The sequence below is a fragment of the Nelusetta ayraudi genome, unplaced genomic scaffold, assembly GCF_046127955.1.
Source record: "Nelusetta ayraudi isolate G7.1 ecotype Tasmania unplaced genomic scaffold, CSIRO-AGI_Nayr_v1 ptg000135l, whole genome shotgun sequence".
Taxonomy (NCBI): Eukaryota; Metazoa; Chordata; class Actinopteri; order Tetraodontiformes; family Monacanthidae; genus Nelusetta; species Nelusetta ayraudi.
The window spans coordinates 16,120,325-16,148,167 of record NW_027466185.1 but is presented as its reverse complement, the minus strand read 5'-3'; the positions used below and the strand labels follow the sequence as shown (position 1 = coordinate 16,148,167).

General features: G+C 42.7%; 1 protein-coding gene across 2 annotated transcripts in view; it reads left to right on the top strand.

Moving 5' to 3' along the window:
* LOC142905010 (retinoic acid receptor beta-like) overlaps positions 1-27,843 on the top strand; it is a 149,653-nt gene that overhangs the window by 65,988 nt on the left and 55,822 nt on the right. The window contains exons 1-2 of one of the 2 annotated variants that reach the window (XM_076051467.1): positions 10,433-11,300; positions 24,551-24,699. In XM_076051467.1, coding sequence (XP_075907582.1) covers positions 11,144-11,300; positions 24,551-24,699 — 306 coding nt within the window. In that variant the 5' untranslated portion in view covers positions 10,433-11,143. Of the gene's footprint in view, positions 1-10,432; positions 11,301-24,550; positions 24,700-27,843 lie in introns of those variants that run through there. The other variant, XM_076051466.1, reaches the window with a different exon arrangement.

Sequence of the window (27,843 nt, the reverse complement as noted above, 5' to 3'; positions counted from 1 at the left end):
CAGTTGGTGCCTCATGATTGGACGGAGGAGGAGATGGAATACTTTATTTACAAAGTAAGCAAAGAGAAAAAATATAACAACCATTCTGGACAGCAAACAGCATGGAAATGCAGGTTTATACAGGAAATTTATTCTATTCTATTCTATTCTCAGACAAGCCCTCCGTCATCGTTTCCAGTCATCCCAGTTCCCTGTTCGTCCTGCCAGTTGGTTGGTAGCTTCCACTCCTGCATCCTCCTGTTGTTTTGCAGGCTTCTTCTCCGTCTAAACTCTAACATTTTTAGGAGATGGCCCTTAGAGCACTTTTCAAAATAAAATGGGGACAGTGACCCAAACGCCACTGTGGTCTCCACTGTTTCACTTTAAACTGATATTAATGTTTATTTCATCCAGTTTTAATTTCTCTCAGTCTTATTCACATCCTTTTATCAGCCTCACAAACGCTTCTTTCATCAACTTCATTTGGTCGTAAAAAGCTGGGAATGGCGTCGGCGGCGAATCATAGAGGGAGGTTTCAAGCCGAGCAGCAAAGCGCACGCGACCGACCGACTTGATTGAAAAATAGAAACCATCCGTCAGCCGCTGTTTTTCTGCCAGACAGAAAAGTAAACAAGGGAGGCAGTTGTATGAAGACACTTAGACAGAAGTGTAATTACTGCTTCTCCATCCAGCCCAATTTCCGGCAGGGGACCCATTGCTGGGGGTACTTAGGCTGTTAGGAGTAAATGAGCTCACTTTATTGCCTTCTACTTTGTAATGGCTCTCTTTTCCATACCTCTGGCCGGCAGTACATGTCTTTAACCAATCACAATCAGCAGGCACACTCAATGTTTATTAGCTATTGTCTCGCGCGCCGTGCACTTGACTTGGAATGTGCTCCCACAAGCTAGGTGGTAGAGGAGGGGCCGTGTGAGGATTAAATGGAAACCGTACGCAGTTGAGTGTCCAGCTGTGCGGCTGAGGGCCGGAGGTTGTGTTGTGTTGTGCTGTGTTATTGCAGCAGCTGATCCGGTTAGTCTACGCCTCCGTCAGATTAGCCTGATATCACGTGTTAGTGCCGTTTGCTTCAAGAGCTGCTGTTTGAGCAAAACGCCGAGTGATGAATGCAGTTCACTGGTGTTGGAGGCCCAGGGTATTTCATAGAGAAGGAGTTCATGTTTGGTGAACAAAGACCAGTTGTTGCATTTTCTCCTGTTTTTTAAAGACGACAGCACAAAAATAGTGAGGAAGTGACCAGGAGTGTATCCGTTCAAGGCCACGTTTTCGAACGAACAATGAATTTTTTTTTAATCTAATGTTCAAAATGGGTTTAAATAATCTTTAAGTTTAGCATCAATTTTTAACAGTAATGAAAATACAATTGATTTTTTTAGGACACAACTGGGTTTTATCTCTGTCTTTACCTCGCCCACTGGTCATCATACTCTGATGTCATGTACCGCAGCTGTTTCTCCCTTATTTATTTTCACTTTAATTTCCCTTATTTTGTATTTCTGCTTTTGGAGTCCAATGGCATAAACTTCCAGGTCAACCAAGTGAATACAATTAAAAGGGAGCAGCACGTGTGCAATTCAGTGGTGTTCTGGTGCAAGAGGACTGGTTTCTGTCTCTTCATGTGAAGAGTGAGAAGGAGTGAAAGCAGGAGTCCATCCATCCATCCAGCCATCCATCGAGCGAGCGAGGGAGCGCTGCCACAACAGAGCCCACAGGCAGATGGATGTCAGTGGTGGCTGACGGCACAGAGAGCTGTAAAGTGAGCTGCGTCCCGGATTTATCAGTATAAATGCTTGTTTTTGTTGCTGAGAACAATATATGGAGATGTGTAGCAAGACCAACACTTCAGTCTCTGAAGGATAGGAATCAGTGGCATAACAAAGTCATTCAGAAAAGCGGCATAGCTTTGCAGAATGCTTGGAGTTTGATTAATTTTGATTTGAATCCTGATTAGAATCATTCAGTTGGTTATGTGGTGAACAAACAGTAGAAATCAAATTGTATTTTCTTTTAAAAGCTCTTCAACACCTAAAAGCTCTAAACTAAGCTTGTTATTCCTGTCAATAATTAATGGAATTAAAAAGCTAAAATAAATGATCTATACAATAAACGTATATCAGATAAACTCATATCAAAGTCAAACAGCCAGTAGAGGATATTTGATCCCCACTTTGGGAACCAGTTGTTCAGAAAGCAGCGTCTCTGTGCACCTGATGTCCACTGGAAATGTGGTCAGTCTTCATCTGGTCTGGCTTAAGGACATGAGGTCAGACAGCTCGGCATTGAAAAACCGCAGAGACTGTGACAGTATATTGTAGGTTGTGCTGTAGACACTGCTGGCCACCAGGCACTGCAGAGGAGATATAAACACATCAATAAGAATATGCAAAACAGACAGCAGTTGGTTGTTCTCAGAAACAGCGCGAGCAAAGGACAAACTGCAACTTGGGGATATTTCTCAAGTTTTAGACTTTCACTCTCCGCTATAATATCACCCGATGGCCCCATGAAATGAAAGGTCAAGTGGTCAGTAGAAATGATTTTCTTGGGGAAATATCAATATCTACAATGTCCCGGCAACATGACCACCATCTGCTCATTCATGTCACTTAGGAAAGGTGCCGGACACAGACGCCAATAAAAATCACATTGTGCTCTCGATTTCCAAACATCTCAAGCAAATGTAAATATGAATCTTTTGAATTGGACGTGTCAAATATATGTATACTGTACATATGTATACTGTAAATTGGAAGAGTGTTGTTGAGAGAGTGAAAAGTTGAAGAGACAGCACAACAACAAAATGGCACAGAGAACCCTGAAAAGGACAGAGCAGTCATAATAATAATAATAATAATGATGATAATAATACAGTCTATTTTTTGAGTGCTTTACATCAAATAAATTATCTCAAAGCTTTACAATGGATTAGCGCATTTAAAAAAAGCATTGAATGAAAAATGAAATGAAAAACAGGCACAAATGAAGCCACAAACCAGACGTGAAATCACGCTAAGGCAGTCACTCCCCATCCATCCATATCAGGGAGTCTGCTGCGTCAGAGCATAACCTGCAAAGGTGAAAGTCACAATTAGCCTTCCAATATGTGTATAAAACATGTTAGTATGATGCACTTCAAGCCTCCACCCATTGAAACAACTCAGCACAAGTGACTTTTCGTGCTTCTGTTTTCACTGCAGCAGAAGAAAGATGTTTGCAAAGCAACCTGACTCATACGCCATCTGCATGGAGAGGTTAAATACGCCTTAACATAATACAGTCCTTCTGGAGGACCTTGTTGTTTGTGGGGGGAAATTTTGTGGAGAAAAGCACTGACTTTGTGTTTTCATGGGTGTTGTTGAAATGGATCATTGTGTGCGAAGTGCTTGCTGAGTGAGACGGAAGGGGACGCCGCGGCTCCCAGCCACACGGTGACGGTGAGGCCGCAGGGGAGCTGCTGACCTGCACCACTGGAAGTGACTTCCTCTCTTAGCAGACGCTAACTAAACCAAACATACACACACACACAGTGGGAAGAGTTCACACTCAAAGACACGCAAACCCCTGGCTGTCAGAGTTGGAGCTGTTTGGTTTATTGTCCTCTGTCCTGGAATTTGGATAGATTGAAATGTGAAGCCCCACTTGACGTTGAATGTCAATGAATACACAACCTGCCACAGATGACAGTGAAATAAAAGGCAAAGGCATATTTGATTAACTCAAGGCCCCATAAGTAACATCTCATAGGGATATATTTGCATGAAATAAAATCAGGAATATGTATTTCTGTTATTGTTTTGGACGTTTGACATCGACAGACGTTCCCCGACATTTGAGTTCATGAGAAACAGATGAGATGGAGAGCCATGCCGTACACCAGTCATTGACATGTTGCAAGTGCGGCTCTCTTACCTACATTTCTGTTGCTTTTCTTCTCATCAAATTAGCCTCCGACTGCCGCAGCTACACAGCGTAACGCAATTACAAAACGCACAAAACCTACGTTGTGGAAACATTGTCCTGCCTCGGCCATCTTAACTTGTTTATACGGTCATGTGTCCAACACTGTTACCACTGCCACCGTCACTGTTCAAGGGAGGGACAACTTTGACCCCATGACATCACTGCTGGAACACAACTGGAATGCAATGGGGCGCATGGAACACACTACCCTCCTGTTTTCCTTCTGCAAATGAAGTTGAAGGAAAACATCATCATCATCGCCATCATCATCATCATCATCATCATCATTTTCCATCTTAACCACTCACAGCAGAGAGCAGCATTTAGAGGAGCAGAGCTGTAGGTGTTGAGTTGTTGAGTTTATCTTTTAACTCCCAAAAAAAACAGTGTTTCTTCACAATAGCATTGATCTACTATGGAAGAGGATTAGGACCACAAGAAGAGAAAAAATTAAGATAGAATTTTTTTTCCCAAGTTTCCATTTTAATGAAGTTGAAATTTTGAGATTAAAGTTGAAATTTTGAGATTAAAGTTGACGTAAAAAAGGTGAAGTTTCATGAATTAAATCGAAATTTTGCAATCAATGTCAACGTGAAATAAGTGAAAATGTGGAGAAGAAAGTGGAAAGGCTCTGTGTGCAAGTCTAGTGGAGCACTTCTGTTTTCACCAGTTTCCATCTGATGACTGTGGCTGAACCTGGTGGGATTCACCTGTTTACACCAGTTTACTGTTAACTGTGGGGAACTGGCTTCATCCACCATCCAGCCAGTCGACTCGCCAAGTTCCACTTTATTTGTGTCGACTTTATTCATGAAATTTCTACTTTATTCATGAAATTTCGTCTTTATTATGTCAACCTTTTTCACAAAATTTTGACTTTCTTCACGAAATTTCAGCTTAAAACTCAAAATGAAAACGTCAACTTCTCCTTCCTGTGATATTTTTTTTTTCTCCTCTTGTGGCTCTAATCCTCCCTGTCATAGATCTATAGCCTTGATATGAGAATATGACATATTTTTCACTTTTCTTTGAACCCGCTGTCTGTTTGTGTTCCACGCAATCAGAAACCTCACACGTCTGCACACAATCATTTCATTGGGATAAACAATTTAAAAAATAGGGTTTTTAATTCCGCAAAAATGGGCCAATCTCGGAAAAACCTATAAAGAATTCATGCTAATAATGCCGACCAAAATTAATCCTAATCTTTGGTTTCATGGTGTGTATCACGTTGCTCGACAATATTTCCAATTTGGCATGATACACAAGCCGGGCGGAAAATATTTATTTATTTTTTTTGCGTCTTGCGGTTGTGGCTTCAATTAAATTACCAATAGACTAAGTGCGAGTGTAACTAAATATAGCTGTGTGAACGGGCTTTGACCTGCGCACGCGTTGGCGAGCGCCTACTGGAGGCGCGCTCGCGAACAAGCGGTGGGCGGGGGGGGTCTAAGGGGGGTTCTGGTGGGTAGACGGATTTACGAGGGCACCTGAAGATCCGAGTGGAAGCTGTCGGGCGGCGGCTTCGTTCAGCGATCAGCTGCGCTGTGTGCTGTCACAGCCTGGTGAGTTTTGGCAGCGCAGGGCCACCGGTGCCAAGAAAGCAGCTTATCTTGATGGATGGCTTCATTATCACCTTCTAATTACAGGTGGATTTTTCTGAGGTGTATTCATTACCTGCCAGCGGCCCCCGGGGGCTGCCAGCGTACGCGGGTGCACGTGTAAGCATGTGAGCGGGTGAGTCTGGGGGTTACTGTTACACCGGCTGAACTGCAGGGGGTCAGCTGGTATGTGCAGGAGGGTTAGGGGGGGGCGGTGGTGGTGGGGGGGTCCAGGGGGTTCCTGTTTCAGCTTTAGCTCCGAGGCTCCCTGCAATATTCATGAGCTCTTTGGGGATCAGTGTGCTGCCTGGACTCGGACCACCTCCACCTCTCCAACCGCCCTCCTCTTCCTCCTCCTCCTCCTACTCCTCCTACTCCACCTGCTCCGTCAAACAACTGTTAGCGAGACCTGGATTTAAGCATGTCAACTCTGGCGGTTGTGCGAAGGCCATATGCAGGGGACTCGGGTTCCTCGGGTCCGAAGCAACTGTTGAGGATATTTTTTCTGGATTGAAGTTCAAGTTTCACGAGCTGCATGTCCATGATAGTTTTTCCACAAAAAAAAGCAATATTTCTAAAATTTTGACAAAGTACAATTGCGATTTGCAGGTGTTTCCATTGAATGATGCGAAGTGCATACACTCTAACAGCACAACCGTAACCCCACTTTGGGGAGAATGGAGGTACAAAATTTCTTGTATATATCTGCATTTCCATGTTGTTTGCTCTCAGGAATGGTTGTTATATTTTTCTCTTTGATGACTTGTAAAAATATTGCGTCTCCTCCTCCGTCCAATCATAACGTGCCATTTTCACTGGTCAGTGACCCCGTATGTCATGTCCACCGACGTGTCAATGTGAAAAAAGAGTTTCCATGACACTTTTGCGATATCCCTCTATATGGATACGTCTGAAAAACCACCTCATGAGAGCAAAACCTTTTAGTCATATTTGAGAGGTTTTTCCAAGTTGAGCTGTTTCCATTGCCAGTTTTTATTGCCATATTTAGGTTTTGCGCAATTCAAGGGGTCATGGAAACGCAGCTTATGTTGGCAAAAAAAAGACCTTGTTTCTCAAGATTTAATGGGCCCATTGTCCTACTGCTTGTGGTGAAGTCTATTTTTCTTCCCAAGTTAAAATGAACTTATGCTGATTCACATGAAAAGTTGAATACTCACTTGAGGCTGGTTTGCTGGATTTCAACAGCTGATCACACTCCAGCTAACAGAGATGAGTGTTGTCTGTTCTACGCCGATGATACAAACCGTCCCTCAGAAACGTCCTGCCCATCATCTCTTGATACGTATAATATCTAAAGGGGGAAGTGATTAATCCATTCATGTTTTTTCTAATTCAAAGCAGTGCGATTAAAAGCACAACAACTGCACGTGTCCGATTCCAGCTTCACAATCGAGTCCGTGGAACACTTGCACACACTGCAGGAACTCTTGTGACTCGTCCAGTTTGACTGCAAGGGCGCCGTGGTAGAATAATTCCAGCAGTGTGCTGAATATTTAAGAACACAACCGCTCAACTCCCTGTTGGTTTCTGTCACATGGTATTGTAGTAATCACTAATGCGCTGCTTCTCTGCTTGAATTACAACTGCAAATACTACAGAACCTTTTACAGGTGCATCAAAAGTATGCGTGCACATTGAATGGAGGTGCAGTACCTAAACCATTAATTCAGATAGATATAGGCAGGAAACAGAGATTAGAAAGTTGATTAAAAAGTAAAACTAACTTCAGAATGTATGGTTGCACTATATGCTACAGTATGTTTCATATGGAAGTTAATTTATTTACGTTGCTTTCACAGTTGTTTTCTCCAAAGCTTGACAAGCTTACAAACGCATTTAATAATACTTCTTCTGATTAGATTATTTTCTCCTTGGAGAAATCGAGAAATACATCAGACACTTATTAACTTTTGCAGGTTTAAGTTTAAAACCCTGTTCATCATTCCAACAAAGTCTGTGTTTGTTCCCACTTGTGTCTGAATAGCATTTGTCTTCACTTCACCTTGATTTATAATCACATGCCTTCAATAATTACAATCATGTAAAAAAAAAACAAATATCCTGTGGGGAAATATTCTGGCAATGAATACAACAGTTCATGGAAGGTTCGTGTGATTTGCTGTGAGACTTTCACACTTTCTTGTGTGTACGTCTCAATTCAGGTGGATGAATTTTAAGTTAACTTGATTTTGTCCTTCTCATTATCCTAATGAGAAAATGATAATGATGGCAACTATTCAAAGAAGATAAATCGCTGGCCATGATGTTCATTACCTTGATGATGAAATAGCTACTTTATGATCTTTTGATGTGTTTCTTCTAAATAGCAGCATAGCAACAGTTTTGTCTGGTGCCATATTGATAAAAATAATTCATCTGTAGTGCTGCCAGGCCTGTGAATGGAGGCTGACAGTGCTGCTTTTCTGTGTTTGCATCAAGCTTTTGAAAGTGGTTAAAAGCAGGTGCAGTTTTTTTTTTTTTTCAACCAGTTCCGCGTATTAACAGTAAAGATGATCTACTGGACTGAATAATTATCAGCGTCAAGGTGTAACTTCACACGCTTGAACCGGCATCCTCTTTACAAATGACTTCATGTGATCATTAAACCTGAAAAGCCATTAAAGACGGTGGGACATTATGAATGCACAGTAATTAGTATAATCAGGCCATGATCACATAATCAGACAAGCATTATGTGCACAGCGTGTGGGAGGTTCGATGTTTAATGGTGCAGCTGACCAGGTGAGATTCTCAATTCAAAGCCGTGGCGGCAGCGTCACTGTGGAACCTCAACTGCAACGACAACAGTTTCCTGGCAGGATCATTGAGTTCACAAACACTTTGTCATGTCCGGCATCATTTTAACATGAGGTCATTCAGCAGATATTAACGTACATGGATGCTAAAAACAAAGTGGATGAGTCTAAACAGTTGAGAGAGATGGATGGATGGATGGATGGACAGCGTTTTTATTGTCATTTTAATAGCACAAAAATATACAACAAAATGAAGGCAGGAAAATCCTGTGTTACCATAAATAAAACACAATAAGCTCCAAAAGATAGAAGAGAGAGGAATATAAAAGAAATAGATAAAATAGATACAGAATATACTACAGTGCAACAACACATTAACATGATTACAGTGCAGATGACAATAATAATAAAAAGTGCAGCAAGTTTTTGCAAATGTCCAAATGGAAATGAGTGTGGGACCATGAATGACAGAATGTGCGAGTCAATGATTGGATTTTAGCAAAAGCAAAGACTGTCAGCTGTAAAATCAAAAGTCTAAACGCCCGGTGTAAAATTGTGTGCCGGTGCTTTAGAATTCAGATTTTTTTTTCCAATTGTTCAGTGTAAAGGTAACTTATTTATTTCATGTTGCTTTCGGCTTCACATCTTTCATTTATTTATTTATTTTCTTGAAAAACGATTTAAATGGACGGCTTTGTCCTGCCCTCTGCTTAGTGCTTAGTATTATTAGTTTCAACATCTATGTCTTAGTATTATTAGTTTCATTCAGCCACCTCTATTTCAAAATGTATTTTTGCGCTTTAGTACAGTAACTCTGAGCAATCGGCAATAAATAAGATTTTTGTCTCGAAAGAGGATCAGTTATTATTAATGCACACATTTTGGCTGAGCAGGTCAAAAGGTCAGGACTCGTCTCAATATGAACAAGCTTAAAACATTAAAAAATAAAATGACTAAACAGTGCAAAGAAAAATGAAGCACCATCTGGAAAAAAACACAACATTTGAATAATTTCCAATTAAAAACAGATGTAATTATTCTGTCCATTTTGTGAGATCCATAGACTAAAATGCAGAAAATGTCTGAATTATTAATTTCATTGTTAAATTCCAGAGAGCAAAACCATTTTTCAGATTCTTGTGCTCACATCTTTTAAGTTTTAAGAAGTTCCTAAGATGTCATTTAAAATCATATTGTTTCCTGTTTGATTTCTGTTTCTTTCCCAATTTATTGCTCTTAGTTTTTATACCCAGCTAACTAGTCATTGTATTGTTCGACCAGACTGTGTTTTTGGTCATGAATATTACACATTTAGACATTAATCTAGCAATCAAAGAAGAATATTTTACGTTTTCTATGGTGCAAATCAAATCAGCTCGTTTAGTCACAACGATGCCAATGATAAAAACACAATCGATCAATCAAGACAATATGTCAAGTTTAAGTTCACCTCAGTTGTTACAGTTGAGCTACAAACTCCGTTGTACCATTACAGTCCATAAAGCTGCGCAGAGAACCTGAGAAATCTTGCATTACAATTAAACGCCAAATATTAATGGACTTTGTAAAAAAAAAAAAAAAGAAAATATTCGCATCTGGGCTATAAATGATCTCATGTGACGCTCCAATAATATGTGACGGTTCAATAAAACGTCACCGAGGTTTCATTCAAATGATCTTCTTTGGCCAACAAATTATCTTATTAAAAGTTAAGTATCATAGAAGATCATTAAACGCGCTTCACTTTTTTTTCTCTCCGTAAAAAATGAACGCCCTTGTTGTGCGCAGCCGCTCTGACAAAAACCGCAAAAAACGGCGGGGGGGAATCATTTAGAATATCTTTTTAAAATAAAAATAATAATAATAGTAATAATAATAAAACCTCATTTTTATTCTTTCCAATAACGCGAGTTTTGAACAAAAAACAAAAATCTCTGATATGTTTCCCCCTCCTGCGTTTCTCCTCTCCGCCTGGTTCCGCGCTGCGGAGCGGCAGTGATGTCAGCGCGCCGCCCGGGTCATTTGAAGGTCAGCAGCCTGGGAGGGTTCACGCAAAGTTCACGCGCATATATTAGGCAATTCAATCTTTCATTCTCCGTGGCAAGAGAGAGAAGGAGAGAAAAACTAGTTGGAAATGAGCAGCGCGGAGGGACGCAGATCCCATCCGTCATCCGAGGGGAGAAGCCGCCGCCGCCGCTGCTGCTTTACACCGCCGTCCGGCTTGTTGTGTTGTTGTTGTGGTGTTTTTTGCGGAGATCTTCCGCTCTGCGCTCCTGACGCTCCTGTCGCTCCACCGCTGCGCCGCCGCTGCTGCCGCTGCTGCCGCCGCCGCTGCTCGTCACCGGGACGCACTGAGCGAACGCGTCGTCCACTGACATGTTGAGGAGCCTCGGACCGCGCGTCCGCGGCGGGCGTCGCGCTGGAGGCGGACACGCTGCGTGAAAAATGCCAACAGAGAGAAGAGAAGAAGAAGAAGAAGTAGAAGAAGAGGAGGAGGAAGAGGACAAAAATGAACAATTAAAGCTGAAGTCGCTGAGCGTTTTTTTTGTTGTTGCGGAATAATTGATGATTCCTGTGCGGGACGAGGAAGAAGAAGAGGAACTAAAAGCTGCTGGAGGAAGAAGAGGAGGAGGAGGAGGAGGAGGAAGAGGAGGAGGAGGAGCAGCGGAGTTTGATGGAGTTGCGTGCGCTTATGTTTGGTGATTTTTTTTTCTCCCCCCCGCAGAAAAAAATAAAATAATAACACATAACGCGCAGGACTTTTAGCGCACACGGCGACGACAACCACGACGACGACGCGCCGCCGTCATGTTCGACTGCATGGACGTGCTGGCCGTGAGTCCCGGACAGATGCTGGATTTCTACACGTCCAGCCCGTCGTCCTGCATGCTGCAGGAGAAGGCACTGAAAGCCTGCATCAGCGGACTGGCGCACAGAGAGTGGCAGCAGCGGCGGAGCGCGCACTGTAGGTCCTCACTTCTCCTCCTTCCTGTCTTCCCTCCTTCCTGTCGTCCTTCTCTCGGTCTCCTTCTGTCTTGTATCGCTGCTTGTCGTGCGTGTTGATTGTGCCCCCCCACCCTGGAGTGACAGACAGGGAGGCAGGCAGACAGCGAGGGCTCATCTTTCCCACAACAAGTTGGCCGTGAAGGGGCCTCCAAGTCTGGACGCTAGATCGCTGAGGCTGAGAGAGTTGAGTTCAGTTTTCTAGTTCAAGTTGCTTTTAACAAATGTTGATAACATGACAGAATATATGAGAGGTGACTCAGTTTAATAAGTGGATTTTATTTTTTAAAGTGGACAATATTGACGCTGCTGCTGCTGCTGCTTTTTCTGGCTCTGGTTGACTTTTGTTTTTGATGTGTTTAAAAAAAAAACAAAAACAACATTCTACTCCTTCATAAATCTATCAGCTCCATGCAGCCTGCTGATGAATGTGCTGTATGTATGTATGCATGTATGCATGTATGTATGTGGCTGGTCTGAGATCAGTCGGGTCCGGATCTGCAGCAGTAGCAGTAAGAGCAGCAGCAGCAGCAGTAAGAGCAGCAGCAGCAGCAGCAGCAGCAGTAAGAACAGCAGTAAGAGCAGCAGCAGCAGCAGCAGCAGCAGCAGCAGCAGTAACAGGCTGGAGGAATGTGCAGGGTAAACACAGGCAGCGCCTCCGCAGCCTCCTCCAGGAGGAAGGCGGGGAGGTGGAGAAGGTGGTGTGGGGTGTGGGGGGCGGGCGAGCTGCGACCTGCTGCTCCACGACACTCATTTAGATAAATTACTTATTTTTTGCAAGTAGATTATCGGGACATGTCAGCCCTCTGTGGCGGCTCTGAACTGGTCCAGGGCTCGCAGGGTGATGGATGGATGGATGGATGGATGGACCGCTGCTGGTGGTGGTGCCGTTCTTCGCCCCTGCTTTGCTGTGTTGTCGCCTTAAAAAAAAAAAAGTTTCAGGAGTCCACTAGTGGATGAACTTCCTCGGTGGAGGAAGTTCATCCACTAGTGGACTCCTGGAACTTTCTTCTTCTTCAAAAGTGCGTCAAAATGATCCGAATTGTTGTTTTTGTAGCCCTCGGTGTCGGTGTGCGGAGACTCCAGTGTGCGGGGCGCTGGGTAACTATCGGGCTACAGTGGGTTTTGTCTTCGTTTTTCTCAGTGGTGTAGTCTGGTTTATTATAGTGGGCATATTGAAAAAAATCATGAACACACTTGTGTAAAAACAAAATTATTAAAGTTTCAACAATCAGTGCAAAAAGTGGCGTAAACACATGAATTCTCTAGAGCGGCACTAAAGCAACGGCTGATTCTCTCAAACAAATCAAAACCTAAAACATATTAATCACATTTTTAAACAGGAAATTTGATCGTCGTGTTAAAAAAAAACAAACAAAAAAAAAACACAACAGACTGATTCGTATCTTTGCGCATTTTTAGTGGTTGTGCGGTGACTGCAATGTTATAATGGCTTGACTTTGGGTTGCAGTCAAACTTTCAGTGGTTTCCCACATGGTGTAAGTGTGATACACAGCTATGCAGCACAACCACTAAGATTCCCAATTATCGCACAACCACTAAAATGCGCAAAGATACGCATCAGTCTGTTGTTTTTATAACGGCGTTCAACTTTCCCGTTTATAAATGTGTATAAAATGATGTTTTATGATCTGATCTGTCAGCCGTTGCTTTAGAGAATCTAAGTTTGCGCCACTTCTTGCACTTGAATACTGAAACTCCATTTTGTTTAAATGCGTGTTAATTGTTTTTATTCATTTTTTGATAAATAAACTAGACTACGCCACTGGTTTCCCAGCAGTACATTATGGTGGAGACTCCTCAAGCTTCACATTCACAAACACTGTGATCTGGTCGCTGTTTGTTTTCCTCCCGAGTCGCTCGGTGATTTATCCCCGGCAGCCTCCAGCTGTCTCGGCCTCAGCCAGTGTTTGCTCAAGGGCACTCCGTCAAAAGTGGCTCCTTCAGTTGTTGTTGTTGCTGGTTGTCAGCGAGAGCTGCACCTTCAACCTGCCGCGGCAGGTCCCGCACAAGCTGCTGCAGCAGGTTCATTTCCAGCAGTCACATGAAGCAGCTTGTTTTATCGTCATGACCACGATGGTTACTACAGAGCGGCAACGGCTGTTTATCATTTGAAACTTATAGTCTAAAAAGTGCCTTAAAGTCACCGTGTAGTTTAATAATTATTGTAATGATTTCAGTTTTTTAGATACACACTTTTAATACTCATGTTACATTGTCATCATTATTGCCATTAATATACTATTATTTTTAGAATTGATTTTTAATAATTTATCTTAAAGCGATGCTGCACTATAACCCCAATCGTAATAAGTCTGTTAAAATGATTTTTATTTCGTAAAAACTAAAAGTTCATGACTGCATCTCTTTTTTTAAGACTTTAACTCTCATGTATTTTTTAAAACTGGATTTTTGTATTGATTTCATGTTTGAAAATTATTCAAATCAAAGTAATTTTGTATCCGCTAGTTCCCAGATAGTTGCAATTTGTTTTGTTATTTTATTGTGAATAATTTTTTTTTATTATTCATACATTTCATTTCTTGACAAGAAATGGGTCATGGATGTGATCCATTGTTCTAAATATTTTATTGTTTTTTGAATGTATAAAAAAAAAACCCGAAGTAAATAAAGTATTTATTATAAGTGTTAGTATTATTTGGGTCAATAACACAGACAGGAAGCACAACATTTGTCAATTCCCCTGAACTGCACATGTAGACTCATCGAGGAAAATTAACAATTGTGTTGTGTTTTGCGTTTTTGAGAGTAACGAGGCAATAAAAAAAAAATCTAACAGGAAAGTAATCTGTTAGTGATTTGAACTTTATCTGTCTAAAAAGAGCTTATTTCAGTCACCATCATAACTTTCTAACATCTTTGCCCTTTCTAAGTCAAAAAGACACAAATTTAAAATTTTCAAATTGTGTTACGAGTCAATAAATAGTTTTTATGAACCAAGGTCAATGCAAAGTTAAAGGCTAATGTCAGTTATTAAAGTATCACAATGATACAAATAGTTGTATTTTCAATATGTAGAGCGCTTCGGGGATTTTAATGATAAATCATAGAATATTATTGCAAAAAAACAAAACAAACTGCGAGCTGGGGTTCTTTGTTTTCTCTCTCTTTCCCCTCAGCCACATTTACAAACTAGAACACATTTTTTTGTGTTTTATTTCTCACTCCTTGTTTCTCCATCTTAGTGCCCATCAGCTCGTCGCTAATGAACAAACTAATCCTGCGATTGTGTCTCTGTGAACACGAATCGCTGTCTTTGGTGTTTGCGCGGCCGAGCCATTCAAACGGATTGTTTTGCTGTGAACCCGTCCAAGTTGGACGCAGTAGGTGCTCGGATTAACACGCATGCACTCTCAATGGGGCCGTTTAAGAAGGAGCCATTAAACACCAATGGGGTTTATGTCCTTCCCATAAGTGGATTGCAGTGATCGGAGGAACTTGTTAGACCTTTTGTGTTGCCGGGGTGGACGCGGCCGCACCTCCTCCCCGCTCGTTTGACTGAGGCGCTGTTTAAATAAAGCTCTCCTCGGACTGTGAAAAGCCTCTCGCAGAGGGTCATTCAAATGCTACCTTATTAATTTATTTGTTGGGGGGGATAATGTAAACCTCCTGGGTGTTAATTAGCCGCATTGACAACGGACCGACCGTTAATACACTTCCCCTTGCAGTTTAGACGGTAATTAAGAATGATCAAGGACCTTCTTTGCGGGGAGGAAAAAAAGGGCTTGCCTCCGCTGCCGCCGCCGCCGTGGAGAGCCCACGCAGCGTCGGCTTCGCACCGAGAGGCAACATCACTTCATCTCATCAAATATAACATGAAAAAACCCAACAAAAAAAAGCTCCAAAGCCATCAGACAATCACAGGGAAGATCAACAACAATCGCGTGAAAACATTGCACAGCTGATGAGGGTTATGATGGGATAATTGTAGGGAATGATGGTGGTGGTGGTGGGTGGGTGTCTTTTTTTTCTTCTTTTTCTTCAAGGTTGAAGCGCCTCTGATATGGACATGAAAGGCCATTAGCACAACTAGCACAGCAGCGAGCTAATTTAGAGGGCGTGTGAAATGAACGGCCGGTGGTGGGTGGTAGTGGTGGGAGTATTGGGTGGATGGTGGTGGTGGAGATGATGGTGGGTGGTGGTGGTATTGGGTGGATGGTTTCGGTGGATAAAAAGCAGTGTACACCAGTGGATTGAAAGGAGTGAAACCTCAACCCGACGACCCGGCATGTTAACTCCACACCATTAGGACGGTGTTGGGGTCCCAGCAGGGTCTCGTCAGGGTTCCATCAGGGTGGAGCCGCTGCTGTGCAAGGCCCTGCCGTCGCTTCTACGCTTGCAGCAGCGTCTCTCCGAGTTCGCAGGTTCGCCCGTCGAGTCGCAAAGACAGAAAACACTTTCAATTTCAAAGGGAATTTTTCTTTTTTTTTTTTTTTTTACCATTGTGACGGTTCAAACAATGTTCCCACCCACTTTACAAAATATTAATACGTATGAGTATTTCAAGATAGGTTTATCACTATTCCATGTCCTAGATACTGTGTTTGTGCAGCTCATTTGCACCAGCAGTGTCAGGATCACTGGAGTCTCTTTTACAGTCGTATCAACTGGGGAAAATAAAGATGCACGAGTGAACAAAATGCAAAATGTAGCGAGGACGGTGGAGTCGGCACAGGAGATAATAAATGCAGCAGGACTTAATGAGGGAATGATTCTAAAATTAGACAATATAAATAAATACATTGTTTTTTTTTATATATTTATATATGTATATATATATATATATATATATATATATATATATATATATATATATATATATGTATATATATATATATATATATATGTATATATATATATATGTATATAACAGTGGTTTCATTTAGATTCCAAAGTCTTCAGTTCTTCTTCTCCTTTTTCCTTCCTGCTGTTCATCACATGGGAAACCAGTGAATTTAACTGGTGGAGCTGATGATTGATGGTGAAGGCAGAGCTTGAGAGTTTGAGGAGGTGCTCAGTGGAGACTGTCAGTGGACACAGCAGCAGCAGCAGCAGCAGCAGCAGCAGCAGCAGAGGCTGGTTCACCTTTAAGAAAGCAGCAGCGCTGGCGTGTCCTTCAAACACAGAAGACTGATATGGAATCGTCATATTTGTACAAAAAAAAAATTAACAAACCACAGTTCTCCCAAAAAATTCAGGCAATTAAAATCCAAAACAAGCAAAACCATTTATAATGTACAATGTAATGTGTAAAAATTAATAATAATAAATATATATATATATATATATATATATATATATATATATACATTTAAGTATTGATATATATACATATATATATATATGTATATATATATATATACATATATCTCACCTAAAGTTTCCTTTTTATAAGAGATTTCTTGGTTAAGTTTGTGCTTTTTTAAGTATTCGGGGGAAAAAAGTGTTTATTCAGATTAACCGCTTCAAATTGCTGCTTCAGCTGCTTTGCCTTGCTTTTTGAAAAAAGTGACACCTCGGAGAACTTTGCTGAGGGTGTGAAAGCTAAACCAGGGAGCTTCAGCCAGGAATTCCTCTGGATTATAAAGTGAAAAACCTCTCGCTCTCTGTTCCACCACCATATTTCTCTGTCTGTGTGACCTCTTCTCCTCTTCTCTTCCTTCTCCTTCCTCCCTGGCTGACTGACTGACTGGCTGACTGCTCGGTTGCGTGTCGTCTGACCCCGGGGGTCACTGCCAGGTCAGGGGGATCGGAGGGGGGTGGGGGGCGCGGCTGCTTTGTCACATGACCGGCTGGGAATCCCGGAGCACCAAATCCAGTTATCTAGTGAGAGGCTGTCAGCGGTGAGATCTGCACATCAAGTCCATCAGCAGAGGTGGAGGTGCTTCTCTTTCTCCTCCGCTCGAGTGTTGATGAAAAGCAGACAGACTCCCCTCCCCCGCCAATCCTCCCCCCTAAACCCCGGGAAGACATGAAGTCAAACGACGGCCCCTCCCTCCCTCTCTCCCTCCTCCCTCTCTGGTTGTTTTCTGTTCCTGGAGTGTCCGAAGCTGCTCTGGATCTTTGATTTCTGTCACTGCAGAAACGACACTCCTCATTTTTTATTTTTCTCTCTCTCTCTCGCTCTCTCTCTCTCGCTCGCTCTCTCTCTCTCTCTCTCTCTCTCTCTCTCTCCCTCTCTCTCACACACACACACACTGTACTACCCTCACGACACTCCTCAGCTGCAGCGGGGCAATGACCCGGTCAGGTGCTCCTCCCATCACAACCACACTCCCTGTGTACATGCGACTACCTGTGTGTGATAGATACCCGGATGCATATTTGGCTGCGTGAACGTCCTGCGCTGCTGGGCTGCAGCTTCTCAGCCTGCGCAGCAGCAGCAGCAGCAGCGCAGGCAGGGCTGCTTCTAATTTGCTGGACTTTGGGTGAACTCGGAGCATTTCCTCCGACTGGGCCGGCTGGACGCCAGCTATGCACCCACCCACCGCCCAGCAGAGGAAACCTGAGAGTCGGGGGAGGGGGGCGGGGGGTGGGTGAGGGCTTCCAGACAGGATGGAGCTCAGCTGAGTGTAGAGAGGAGGAGGAGGAGGAGGAGGAGAAGGAAGAAGGAGAAGATTTTAAGTTTTCTGACAACCACATCACAACTTTATTTACTAACTGTTTTTTTTTTTAATTATGCAACTTTTTAAGAAAGACATAAACTAATAAAAAAGATAAATGAATAACAAAAAATGTATAGTAATTAACAATAAACAAAAACAATTCAAACATAAGCTTGCAAAAATAAACATTCAATCTTTCAATTTCTCAGAAAAAAAATAAGTCAGTGTTTTAAATAGCACACAAAATGTTTTTGTGGCACCAGAAGAAGAACGTGTAGATTAGAAGGAGAAAAAGAAGAAGAAGGAGAAGAAGAAGAGGTGTGTTTGTGATAATTCTCGCCTGCTTGCTGCGGCTTTCTTCTTCTTCTTCTTTTTCTTCTTCTTCTTCTTCTTCTTCTTCTTCTTCACTCCAAACAAGCGCTCACATCCCGGCCACCACTCCACTGTCCCCATGGTTCCCTGCTCTCTGTTTCTGGGAATCTTTTCTGTCTTGTTGGAATTTTCCTCTAAACTCACGAGGTCGCTCATTTCAAATAACAAGGATCAGATTCCAACGTAGATGAGTGGAAAAAAACAAATGTTTCCATGATTTGATTTCTTATTTGGCCGCATTTGGCCTTTATCAAACACTGATCAATAACATTTGTCAAATTATGTTCTGAGAATTAAATCCTCCACAGCCATGTGATCACAGAACTAACCCAAACTATACAAATATGGACACATACAAGCTCAATGGTTTGTTACACGCGTACAAAATACTTTAAACCCAGGCCTTTTATGAAACAACCAGCAGGGATCTCACCTGCATCTTTCCAAAATCTATCAGGATTAGAATTTTTTTTTTTTTTTTAACCATTGATTCCAAAAGAGAATTCTGTGAATGTTTCCATCTTCAGCTTTGTGTTCTTTTTCCTTTCTGTCCCTGCGAGCGGCAGACTTTTCCTCCGTGGTGTGTGTGACCGTGTGTGAGGTTTTTACATCTTCCTGGTCGTCGGTGGGTGGCAGTGAACTGGTTCACAGCCAGTGAACTGGTTCCCAGCCAGCAGATGATCATCTCCTCTGTATCGGCTGAAACCAACATAGTGTCCGTCACGTCCTCACAGTCTGCGAGCTCACAATCGACTCAACTCAGGTGGATTTAATGTTTGTTGCTGACACAAAACTGAGTGCAAATTCGCGTTGCACATTTTCACTCTTACGACTTGTTCACCCTCAGATAGTTAGAAAACCTATGTGTAGTTATTTTTTGCTTTTGTTTTTTTCAAAATTGCTCACAACAAATGTATAAATAACCAAATATTTCATTTACCGCATTTTGTTTTAAGGCTTTGCAATCGGTTTGTTTACAGAAAAAGTATTTTGTTTTAGTTTAGTTTCTTGGATTTCTCGGCTGATATGCAGTGCATTAATATTTGTCATTCAAACACCAGGATTTGTACAGGTTTTTGTTCTGATAATTAGCGTCACACTCAGTTTGTGTACGTGGAGCTAATGACGGTATTTTAACCAAAAAAAAAAAAAAAGTAATCGTAAAATCTCAGTTGTCATAGAGACGACAGAAGTTTCATTTGGTAATTTGTGAAATTGATAACACTGTGTATCTCTGATTGGCTGGATCTGATAGACTTTCCCTATCAAAGCCAGATTAGTAAGATTAGCTTCAGGCTCGTCTTTCCATTATCAGTAAAAACTCATTCTGATTCTCAACACCAGATTATAAATGGTTTCATCAGAAGCAGATACATCTGAACGAGACAAACCACTTCCCAGTCTGAACGTCAGTCTTTGCCTGAGCTGCTGGCTGAGGAGACACACTTTTTGTTTACTGATCATAACTGATCATAAAATATCAGGTACTTTGCCTGTGATGTTTATAGCACCAAAAATACATGATACTGATCTTTACTGGTTGGAAGGCTGGAACCTTCCTTCCTATCACAGTGGTGCAGTTTGTGTTGTGACTCACTTCTCACTTCCTACCATGTTAAGAAAAAAAAAAATCTCTTGTCATTGTTCCATGGTGGGGAGATGGCAGACGGTCAGATAGCACTGCGTTTTTCCAGGATTTCTGTTTATGACGACGTTTCACTTTTACTCCCCACATTTCTACACAACTCACTGTACTTCCTTCCTCGTACAATGGAGAAATATTTAGTTGCTGTTGATCAAAGTGTGAAGGTGATATTTGGATGATGCTGTTGTGTAGCTCAATACAAAAGTGGGTCATATTTTAGAAGTAGATTATTTTAGAGTACCTCGGCTTTGGGGTCACTGTTCAGCATGTTTTCAGAACAGAGAAAAATATACATATGATATACATGGACATGTATATCATATGTATATGATAATACACTGACACTTTTTTGATGTTGACACTTTTCATTGATATGAAAAGTGTCAACATCAGTGATGGCTGACTGGTCAGAAGTGTTGCTGACAGTTTGGTTGTACTGCAGTTGAAAAAGAAAAAAATAGCATTGAGTCATAGCAAAACTGTTCAAAAACATTTTCATCTTTGCAAAATGATCATCGACTATATTGTCAAATGTAACATTTGTACTTGAGTACATTTCAGAACCTGCACTTTCTTATTTTCACTTGACTAAAAGAGTTGAATCGGAACTTTCAATTTTACCAGAGCATTTTTTTTTTCCACTCACGTATCCGTACTTTTACTGAAGTACAGAATGTGAATACTTTCTGCCGCCTCTGCACTACATTAAATAAGATCAACTTCATCAATATTTGGCTTCACGACTCTTGAACAAAGCAGCCTCGGCGTGTCGACTCATCAGTGGCGGAGCAGCCTTCTCTGGTGTTTCCCCTCCAGTGTGAGGAGTGTGTGTGTTGTCCTGTGTGACCCCAGCGGGTTGGTTCAGCCAGAGGCCGAGGGTTCAGCAGCAGCAGCAGTAGCAGCAGCAGCAGCAGAGACACTTCTCTCCAGGCCGCTGCGCTGCGATCCGAGGCCACAGCCTCTCACTGCTGCACCACTCGTCCGTCAGCGGCCTTTATTCCTCTAATGGAGCCCTGTGTGTGTGTGTGTGTGTGTGTGTGTGTGTGTGTGTGTGTGTGTGTGTGTGTGTGTGTGTGTGTGTGTGTGTGTGTGTGTGTGTGTGTGTGTGTGTGTGTGTGTGTGTGTGTGCGCGCGCGCTCTTGTGCACGTGTGTGTGTTTCCATGACAGTTTGCAAAATAAAAGTGATATTTCTAAAATTTCGACCAAGTACAATTGCGATTTGCAGGTGTTTCCATTGAATGGTGTGAAGCACATAAGCCTTAATTGCATAACTGTAACCCCACTGTGAGGAGGATGGGGGTAAAAAAAAAGAAGACATTTTGCCTTAAATCTGCATTTCCGTGTTGTTTGCTGTCCAGAATGGTTGTTTATTTCTTTGATTACTTGTAAAAAATATTCTGTCGTCTCCTCGCAATCATAAAGCGCTTGATGTGTAAATGAGAAAAAAGTGTTTCCATGACACTTTTGCGATAGACCTCTATATGGATACGTGTGAAAAACCACCTCATGAGATGAGATATTTGAGAAGTTTTTCCAAGTTTGCTGTTTCCAGCGACAATTTTTTATTGCCATATTTAGGGTTTGCGCAGTTCTAGAGGTCATGGAAATGCAGCTACTGCCTTTGTGTGCGTGCATTGCGGCCATGCTGATGCAGATTCTGTGTAGATTTACATAGACACATCGATACAGAAATATAAGAGCATGGCTGGAAGAGAGCAGCAGCGGCCGTCTGAATACAAGTGTGTCAGTAGATGACCAGACTATTGATGACTGATTGATTGATTAAAGTCCCCACACAGAAACAGTAAATCATTCACGATATTTAAGATTATAGCAGATTTTTTGGGGGATAAAAAATGTCTGTAATTGTAGTTATAAATAAATCTGTAGTAAAAAAAAAAAAAAAGTGTGTGTGCGTGTGCGTGTGCGTGTGCGCGTGTGTGTGGAACATGCAGGGAAGTCGGTCGACTCAAAGTTTAATCACGCAGAAAATGGAAAAAGGCTCCCTGCACCTGACGACAGGGACGAGACGCTCAGGTATTCGTTGATGACCCCCCCACCCCCCTTCCACCCGCACCTGCCACCACCACCACCCACTATACCCCTCGCCCACAGTGAGATGTAATGAATCTGCGTTAGTGAGCGCCATCTGTCTGCGGGGGGTCACACCGTCTCTCTCGCAGACACAGACGTGAAGCTTGGAACTGAATCGTCTCCTCTGATGCGAGAAATATCAGAGGTGTTTTTCTCTCTAGTTGCACAGCTGAGGGGGGCAGAGGTGGGGGTGGCGGCGGCAATGTACATAGTTAGGGTTTTTTTGGTTGTGTGATTTTTTTTATTTTTATTTTATTTTTTTTAAATTACTGCGGCATCATCATCCTTTCAGGTCGGCTCACTGTTTTACGACGTGTTTGGTGCAGGGTCTTTTTTTTTTCTTCATGGCAGCGAATGTTTTATCACCAATTCAAGACTCACTTCTTTTTAAAACGCGGCCGTCCGTCGTCTGAGAGCCTGAGGGCGTCGGCATTCTCCCCAGAAGTTGTTTCACCGTCGGCTTATTTACATTTCAAACAACAACAAAAAAATGACTTGTTGTTGCGCAAATCAACTTCGTGGTATGTTTTCCAAAAACGCTTCTGTATGGGAATCGAATGGGAATTGAATGGGAATTGTGGAGGGGGTGGGGGGTCTTTACTTTTAAAAATGTATGACATCATAGTGATCATGCAAGTAAGCAGTTTGAAAACTGTACACAGTGGTCATATGTCAAAGGACAACAGATGGCACCATTTTCTTTTAAAGTGAAATATCCCTTTAAGTAGCATTAGCGTTGTGGTGAGAACCCGGGAATTTGCAGTTTCATTAAAAAATTAAATTTATTCTTAATTTCTAGTTTTTTATTGTTTTTATTTTGGTTTTGTTTTAATTTTTGTTTTTGCCACATCCATGGCCATTTTTCAGACTTTACCTCCACATCCTTCAGCTCGATCAAGGACAGGTGCAGGTAGCGTCTGTGGTCGGCTTGAGAGATGCTGTGCAGAGAGATTTCTGGCACCACTTCTGGAGTTCAACCAGCTTTCTAATCAGGCCTCTTCCCATTAGCTCCATAATGAGCTGCACGCTCCCCAACAATCGCTACGGATAATTACGTCGATCCTCCCCCCTACCCCCCCAACCCCCAAAAAGGGAAACATATGCTGTTTTAATATCGGCCACTAAGTGCCACTAAATGCCACAAAGGATTTTTTAAGCTGATGTTTGCTGAGCAGCCATTTCAAGTGCAGCCCGCCCCCCCCCCCAAACCCACCGCCCTAACCTAACCTCCCCCACACCCCCAGACAGACAGACAGACAGACAGCTCGCTGTGACAGATGACTGGCTGCTCTCCAGCCTCGTGTCTCGCCATACATCTGCTTTATGTGCAAGCTGCTTCCGACGGCTGGCTGCCAGCGACGGAGGGAAACAATCCCGAGCACTCGGAGCGGCGGAACGACCTCAGCAGCTCCAGCGCAAAACACACGTCTGTCCTCCTCGTCCTCGCCATCCGTGGGACCAGGTTGCACACTGCGCTAGTTTAGAGGATTGAACCACAAAATCAAAAAACAAATGTAGCTTCTTCCCCGCACTCTAAACTTTTCTCACTCAAAGTCGAACCACTTTATTATTCAGGCTGCCCCAACTTTCCCTCCCCCCCAAGTCTAATCCTGCGCCAGTTATATCAGTTTGCCGCTTCTCCACTTTTGGATTCTGCAGAAGTTACCGATGTCGTCACTGTTTCATAACGAGTCATGAAAACTTTCTCCCAAGTTCGCTCCCAACACTGAGATAAGGCCGCAAATCAAGTCGCTTGTAAAAGCGTCTCATTCTAATTAACCCTGTCGGTCATCTTCCTTCCTCCCCCCCAACCAGCGGAGGAGGTGACACTCATCCCCGCCAACAGGCCCGGATGTGGGTGCGACAGACCCGCTTAGCCGTCCCTCAAGCCACCGACGTGCCAGAGTCACACAGGGTGAACGCGGCAGAAGATTAGATTAAATCAGCAGGGAATTCCATGCAAGGACAAGGGTCCAGTAATTATAAGAGCTTGTTCCTTAGCATCAGTAATTGAGTTTAGTCTGATGAAGTACGGAAGAAAGTAATCTAATCAGCTGGAGACGCTGGAGAGACTGTTCTCCATTTTCGATGGAGATGTTTTGTGCGCGTGTGGACTGCGTGGCTTTTCCCTTTTGCAGGGACTCAGGCATCGTATCTCTGCTGCCCTGCAAAACATCTCCACCTGTTTGAACGTCAGCCGCACGGCAGACCATGTTTACACACATCAGGCATCAGAGTGTGCTGTGCAGCAATGATTGAGTTCATGTTTGTGAATATCTCCATAGCTATCAACGACTTAGCCAACAGAACAAGTCAACGTACTAACTTCAGGTCTGAAGTTCTGGTGTCATTCTCTGATCCGTGGTGCTACTGGTTTGCCCAGGACTTCTTCTTACTGCATTTCAAAACAATGCTTCTCATCTCCCTCGCTGTCTTGTCTGCCTTTCCAACAGCCATTGAGACGCAGAGCACCAGTTCCGAGGAGCTGGTTCCCAGTCCGCCATCCCCTCCGCCGCCGCCCAGAGTCTACAAGCCCTGCTTCGTGTGCCAGGACAAGTCCTCTGGATACCACTATGGCGTCAGTGCGTGCGAGGGCTGCAAGGTAGGCTTCCACTCACCTCCTCCCACTCCGCTGGCTCGCTGGCTTTGAGGTTTTAGGCAAAAGAGAGAGATGTTTGGTCGTCGGTGGAAGCCCTGTTTGCTGTTTTATTGATTCAATTTGGTCTGAATCCGCTCCTCATACAGAGATAAAGCACAGAGCATCTTTCAAACTAAAAAGGCACTGTTTTAAAAGTCATTTTATTTTGAAGAAGCCACCCAAAAAATGAGTTTGCAGTCCTCAAAACATCTAAAACGGTTCAATTTGTTTGAAATGTAGAAATTTTACATGATGAAAGTAACAACCTTGTACTTCCATTTCCACAATCATTGGCTATTACCTGTTTCCAGCCATCCATCCATCCATCCATTTTCAATACCCCCTTCTTCCTGAGCTCAGGGTCACCTGTTTCAAATAAACCATCAATTGTTCACCCAGTAACAACACAGACATATATAATAATATTCTGTGTAGAGACTCTGTAGCTTGACTTGGTTTGGTTTGGTTTCAAACGCTATGATTTCTGGTGACGTCTCGCCTCACCTAATGTGGCTGTGTTCACTATCGACTAAATGTCGACCTGAATACCTCGGGAGGTAACCAGGGCCCTGTCGCTGTGAACTGTCCCTTTAAGATGACACAGCTCCTCCTCTCTAGCGTTCTACTTGTACTGATCGCTGCCAACACGTCTCTATTCTGCCACTTACAACAGCTGTTGCTGGGCAAACGCTCGCGCAGCCTCGCGCTCGTCGCAAAGGCAACATTTGCGAGGAGAAAAATGGAAAAACTATTAACCACATCGTATTGCATTCTGTCTGCAAAACACACATGCAGTGGTAACAGCACTGCAAATAGCCCACCTGTCCATTAGGAAATCAATTGGATATTTTTGTTTGCAATGCTGATTTCTCCCATGCAATCAGTCTGTCAGTAAGTTAGTCAATCAGTCAGTTGGTACGCCAGTCGGTCAGTATCTAGCACAGGGGTGGGCGAATCTTTTGACTGGTGGGCCACAAAATGTAACAGAGGAGGGTGACGGAGCAGCAGCAGATGGATGGACTGTTTTGGTGAGCCACCTCATAGGAGGAAACAATCTATCATGGAATATTGTTCCTTCAATGTCAAAGTAAAATGAACCAAATCAGTGTCTTTGAAGCCTCTCGGTGGAAACATGAAGGAAATACAGCTATTTGATGACTTACTGACTATTAATATTATTTCTTCAAGTTGTGCGGGCCGGATTAAAAAGCTTAACAGGCCACAAATGGCCCCCGGGCCGTAGTTTGCCCACCCTTGGTGTAGCGCTGGCCGCCTCCCTCTGGAATGCCTGGAATCCTCTGGAGTTTTTTGGCCGAGAGGGAGGCGTGGACCGGCTCAGTGGATCGACCCCGGGGTCGAAGTCACTTCTCTGTGGAATCCCAGGCTGCTCAGGGTGCTGGCGGAAGCCTCATCAGGACAAAAAAAAAGATGTCATGACCTTTGACCTCTCTGCTCTGGACCTTTTTGTTGTTGTTGTTGAAGGGAGTGGCTTTCTAGTGAGTTTTTCCTGTGATGTTCCTGAATTGCACATAGGATAGATGGATAGATGGATAGATAGATAGATGGATAGATGGATAGACGGATAGATGGATAGACGGATAGATAGATGGATAGATGGATAGATGGATAGATAGATAGACGGATAGATGGCTAGACGGATAGATAGATGGATAGATGGATAGACGGATAGATGGATAGATAGACGATAGATGGACAGATGGATAGATAGACGGATAGATGGATAGATGCATAGATAGATGGACAGATGGACAGATGGACAGATGGACAGGTAGATAGACGGATAGATGTGCTTTATTGTATGTCCTAAATTGTGACTTCTTCTTATTTCTTATGGCTCACAAAACATATTAATATAATAATATTAATAATAATATTAATGCAATCCCCATCAAGACACAAAACATGAGAAAATTAACAACAACAAAAACAACATCATTAAGCACACATGGCTATATGTGTCAAACACAGGCCTCTCTCTGCAGGTGAAGGTGAATGTGAGCCCAGCGTCTCTCAGCAGTGTCAAACACTTCAACTCGTGGCAGAATGACCTGGATTTTTCTAACATCTCTGCTCCAGAGGATTAAGCAGCGGATTAGAGGGTTTTTTTTTTTCTTTCTTTCAGTGGTGGCGGTGTTTTGTGTTATTTTTTTTTCACCCTGTGATTTCCAGCTGTCTGTGCGGCCGAGGCCTCATGGTCCTGGTGGTGTGCAGCATGAGGGGCCGAGCCTCTTCTATTGGCCAGATGCAGCCGAGCATGGCAGCGTACAGCTGGAGGCTTTTAGCCAGCGAGAGGAGCCTTTTACTGCCTGCTGAATGAGCCAATTAGAGCCACAAATAGACTCAAAGACTGGCCTTTGTGTGTGTGTGTGTGTGTGTGTGTGTGTGTGTGTGTGTGTGTGTGTGTGTGTGTGTGTGCACTTTACGGCCATGCTGATGCAGGCTCTGTGTAGATTTACATAGACGCAACCATACATACACTAGCAGTTTGGACACACCTTCTCATGCAATTTTTTTTTTATTTACAACTTTCTCCACTGCAGACAGATGCTGAAGACATCAAATATATGAGTCAGATATACATAATCATGCAGCAAAGAAAAACACAATCAATAACTCTAAATATGCTTTTTATGAAAGGTGGCTATTTTGAAGAATTTAAATATAAAACGTGTTCGAGTTATTTGACACTTTTATTGTACATAATTCCATGTGTGTTCATGCGTAGTTTCGATGCCTTCAGTGAGAAACTGCAATGTCAATAGTCATGAGAATGAAAGAAAAGACATTCAATTCATAGGGTGAGGGCACGGCTGGAAGAGAGCAGCAGCAGCCATCTGAATACGAGAGTGTCAGTAGATGACCAGACTATTGATGTGATTGATTGATTGATTAATTGATTGATCACAGTCCACATACAGAAACCATAAATCATTGACAGTATTTAAGATGATTGCAGTTTTTTTTGTCGCAAAAAAATGTCAGCAATTCCAGTAGTTATGAATAAATCTGTAAAAACAACAAAAAAAATCAAATCGAAGCCTTTGTGTGTCTTTGTGTGATCTTGTATTGTTAAATTATATGTAACCA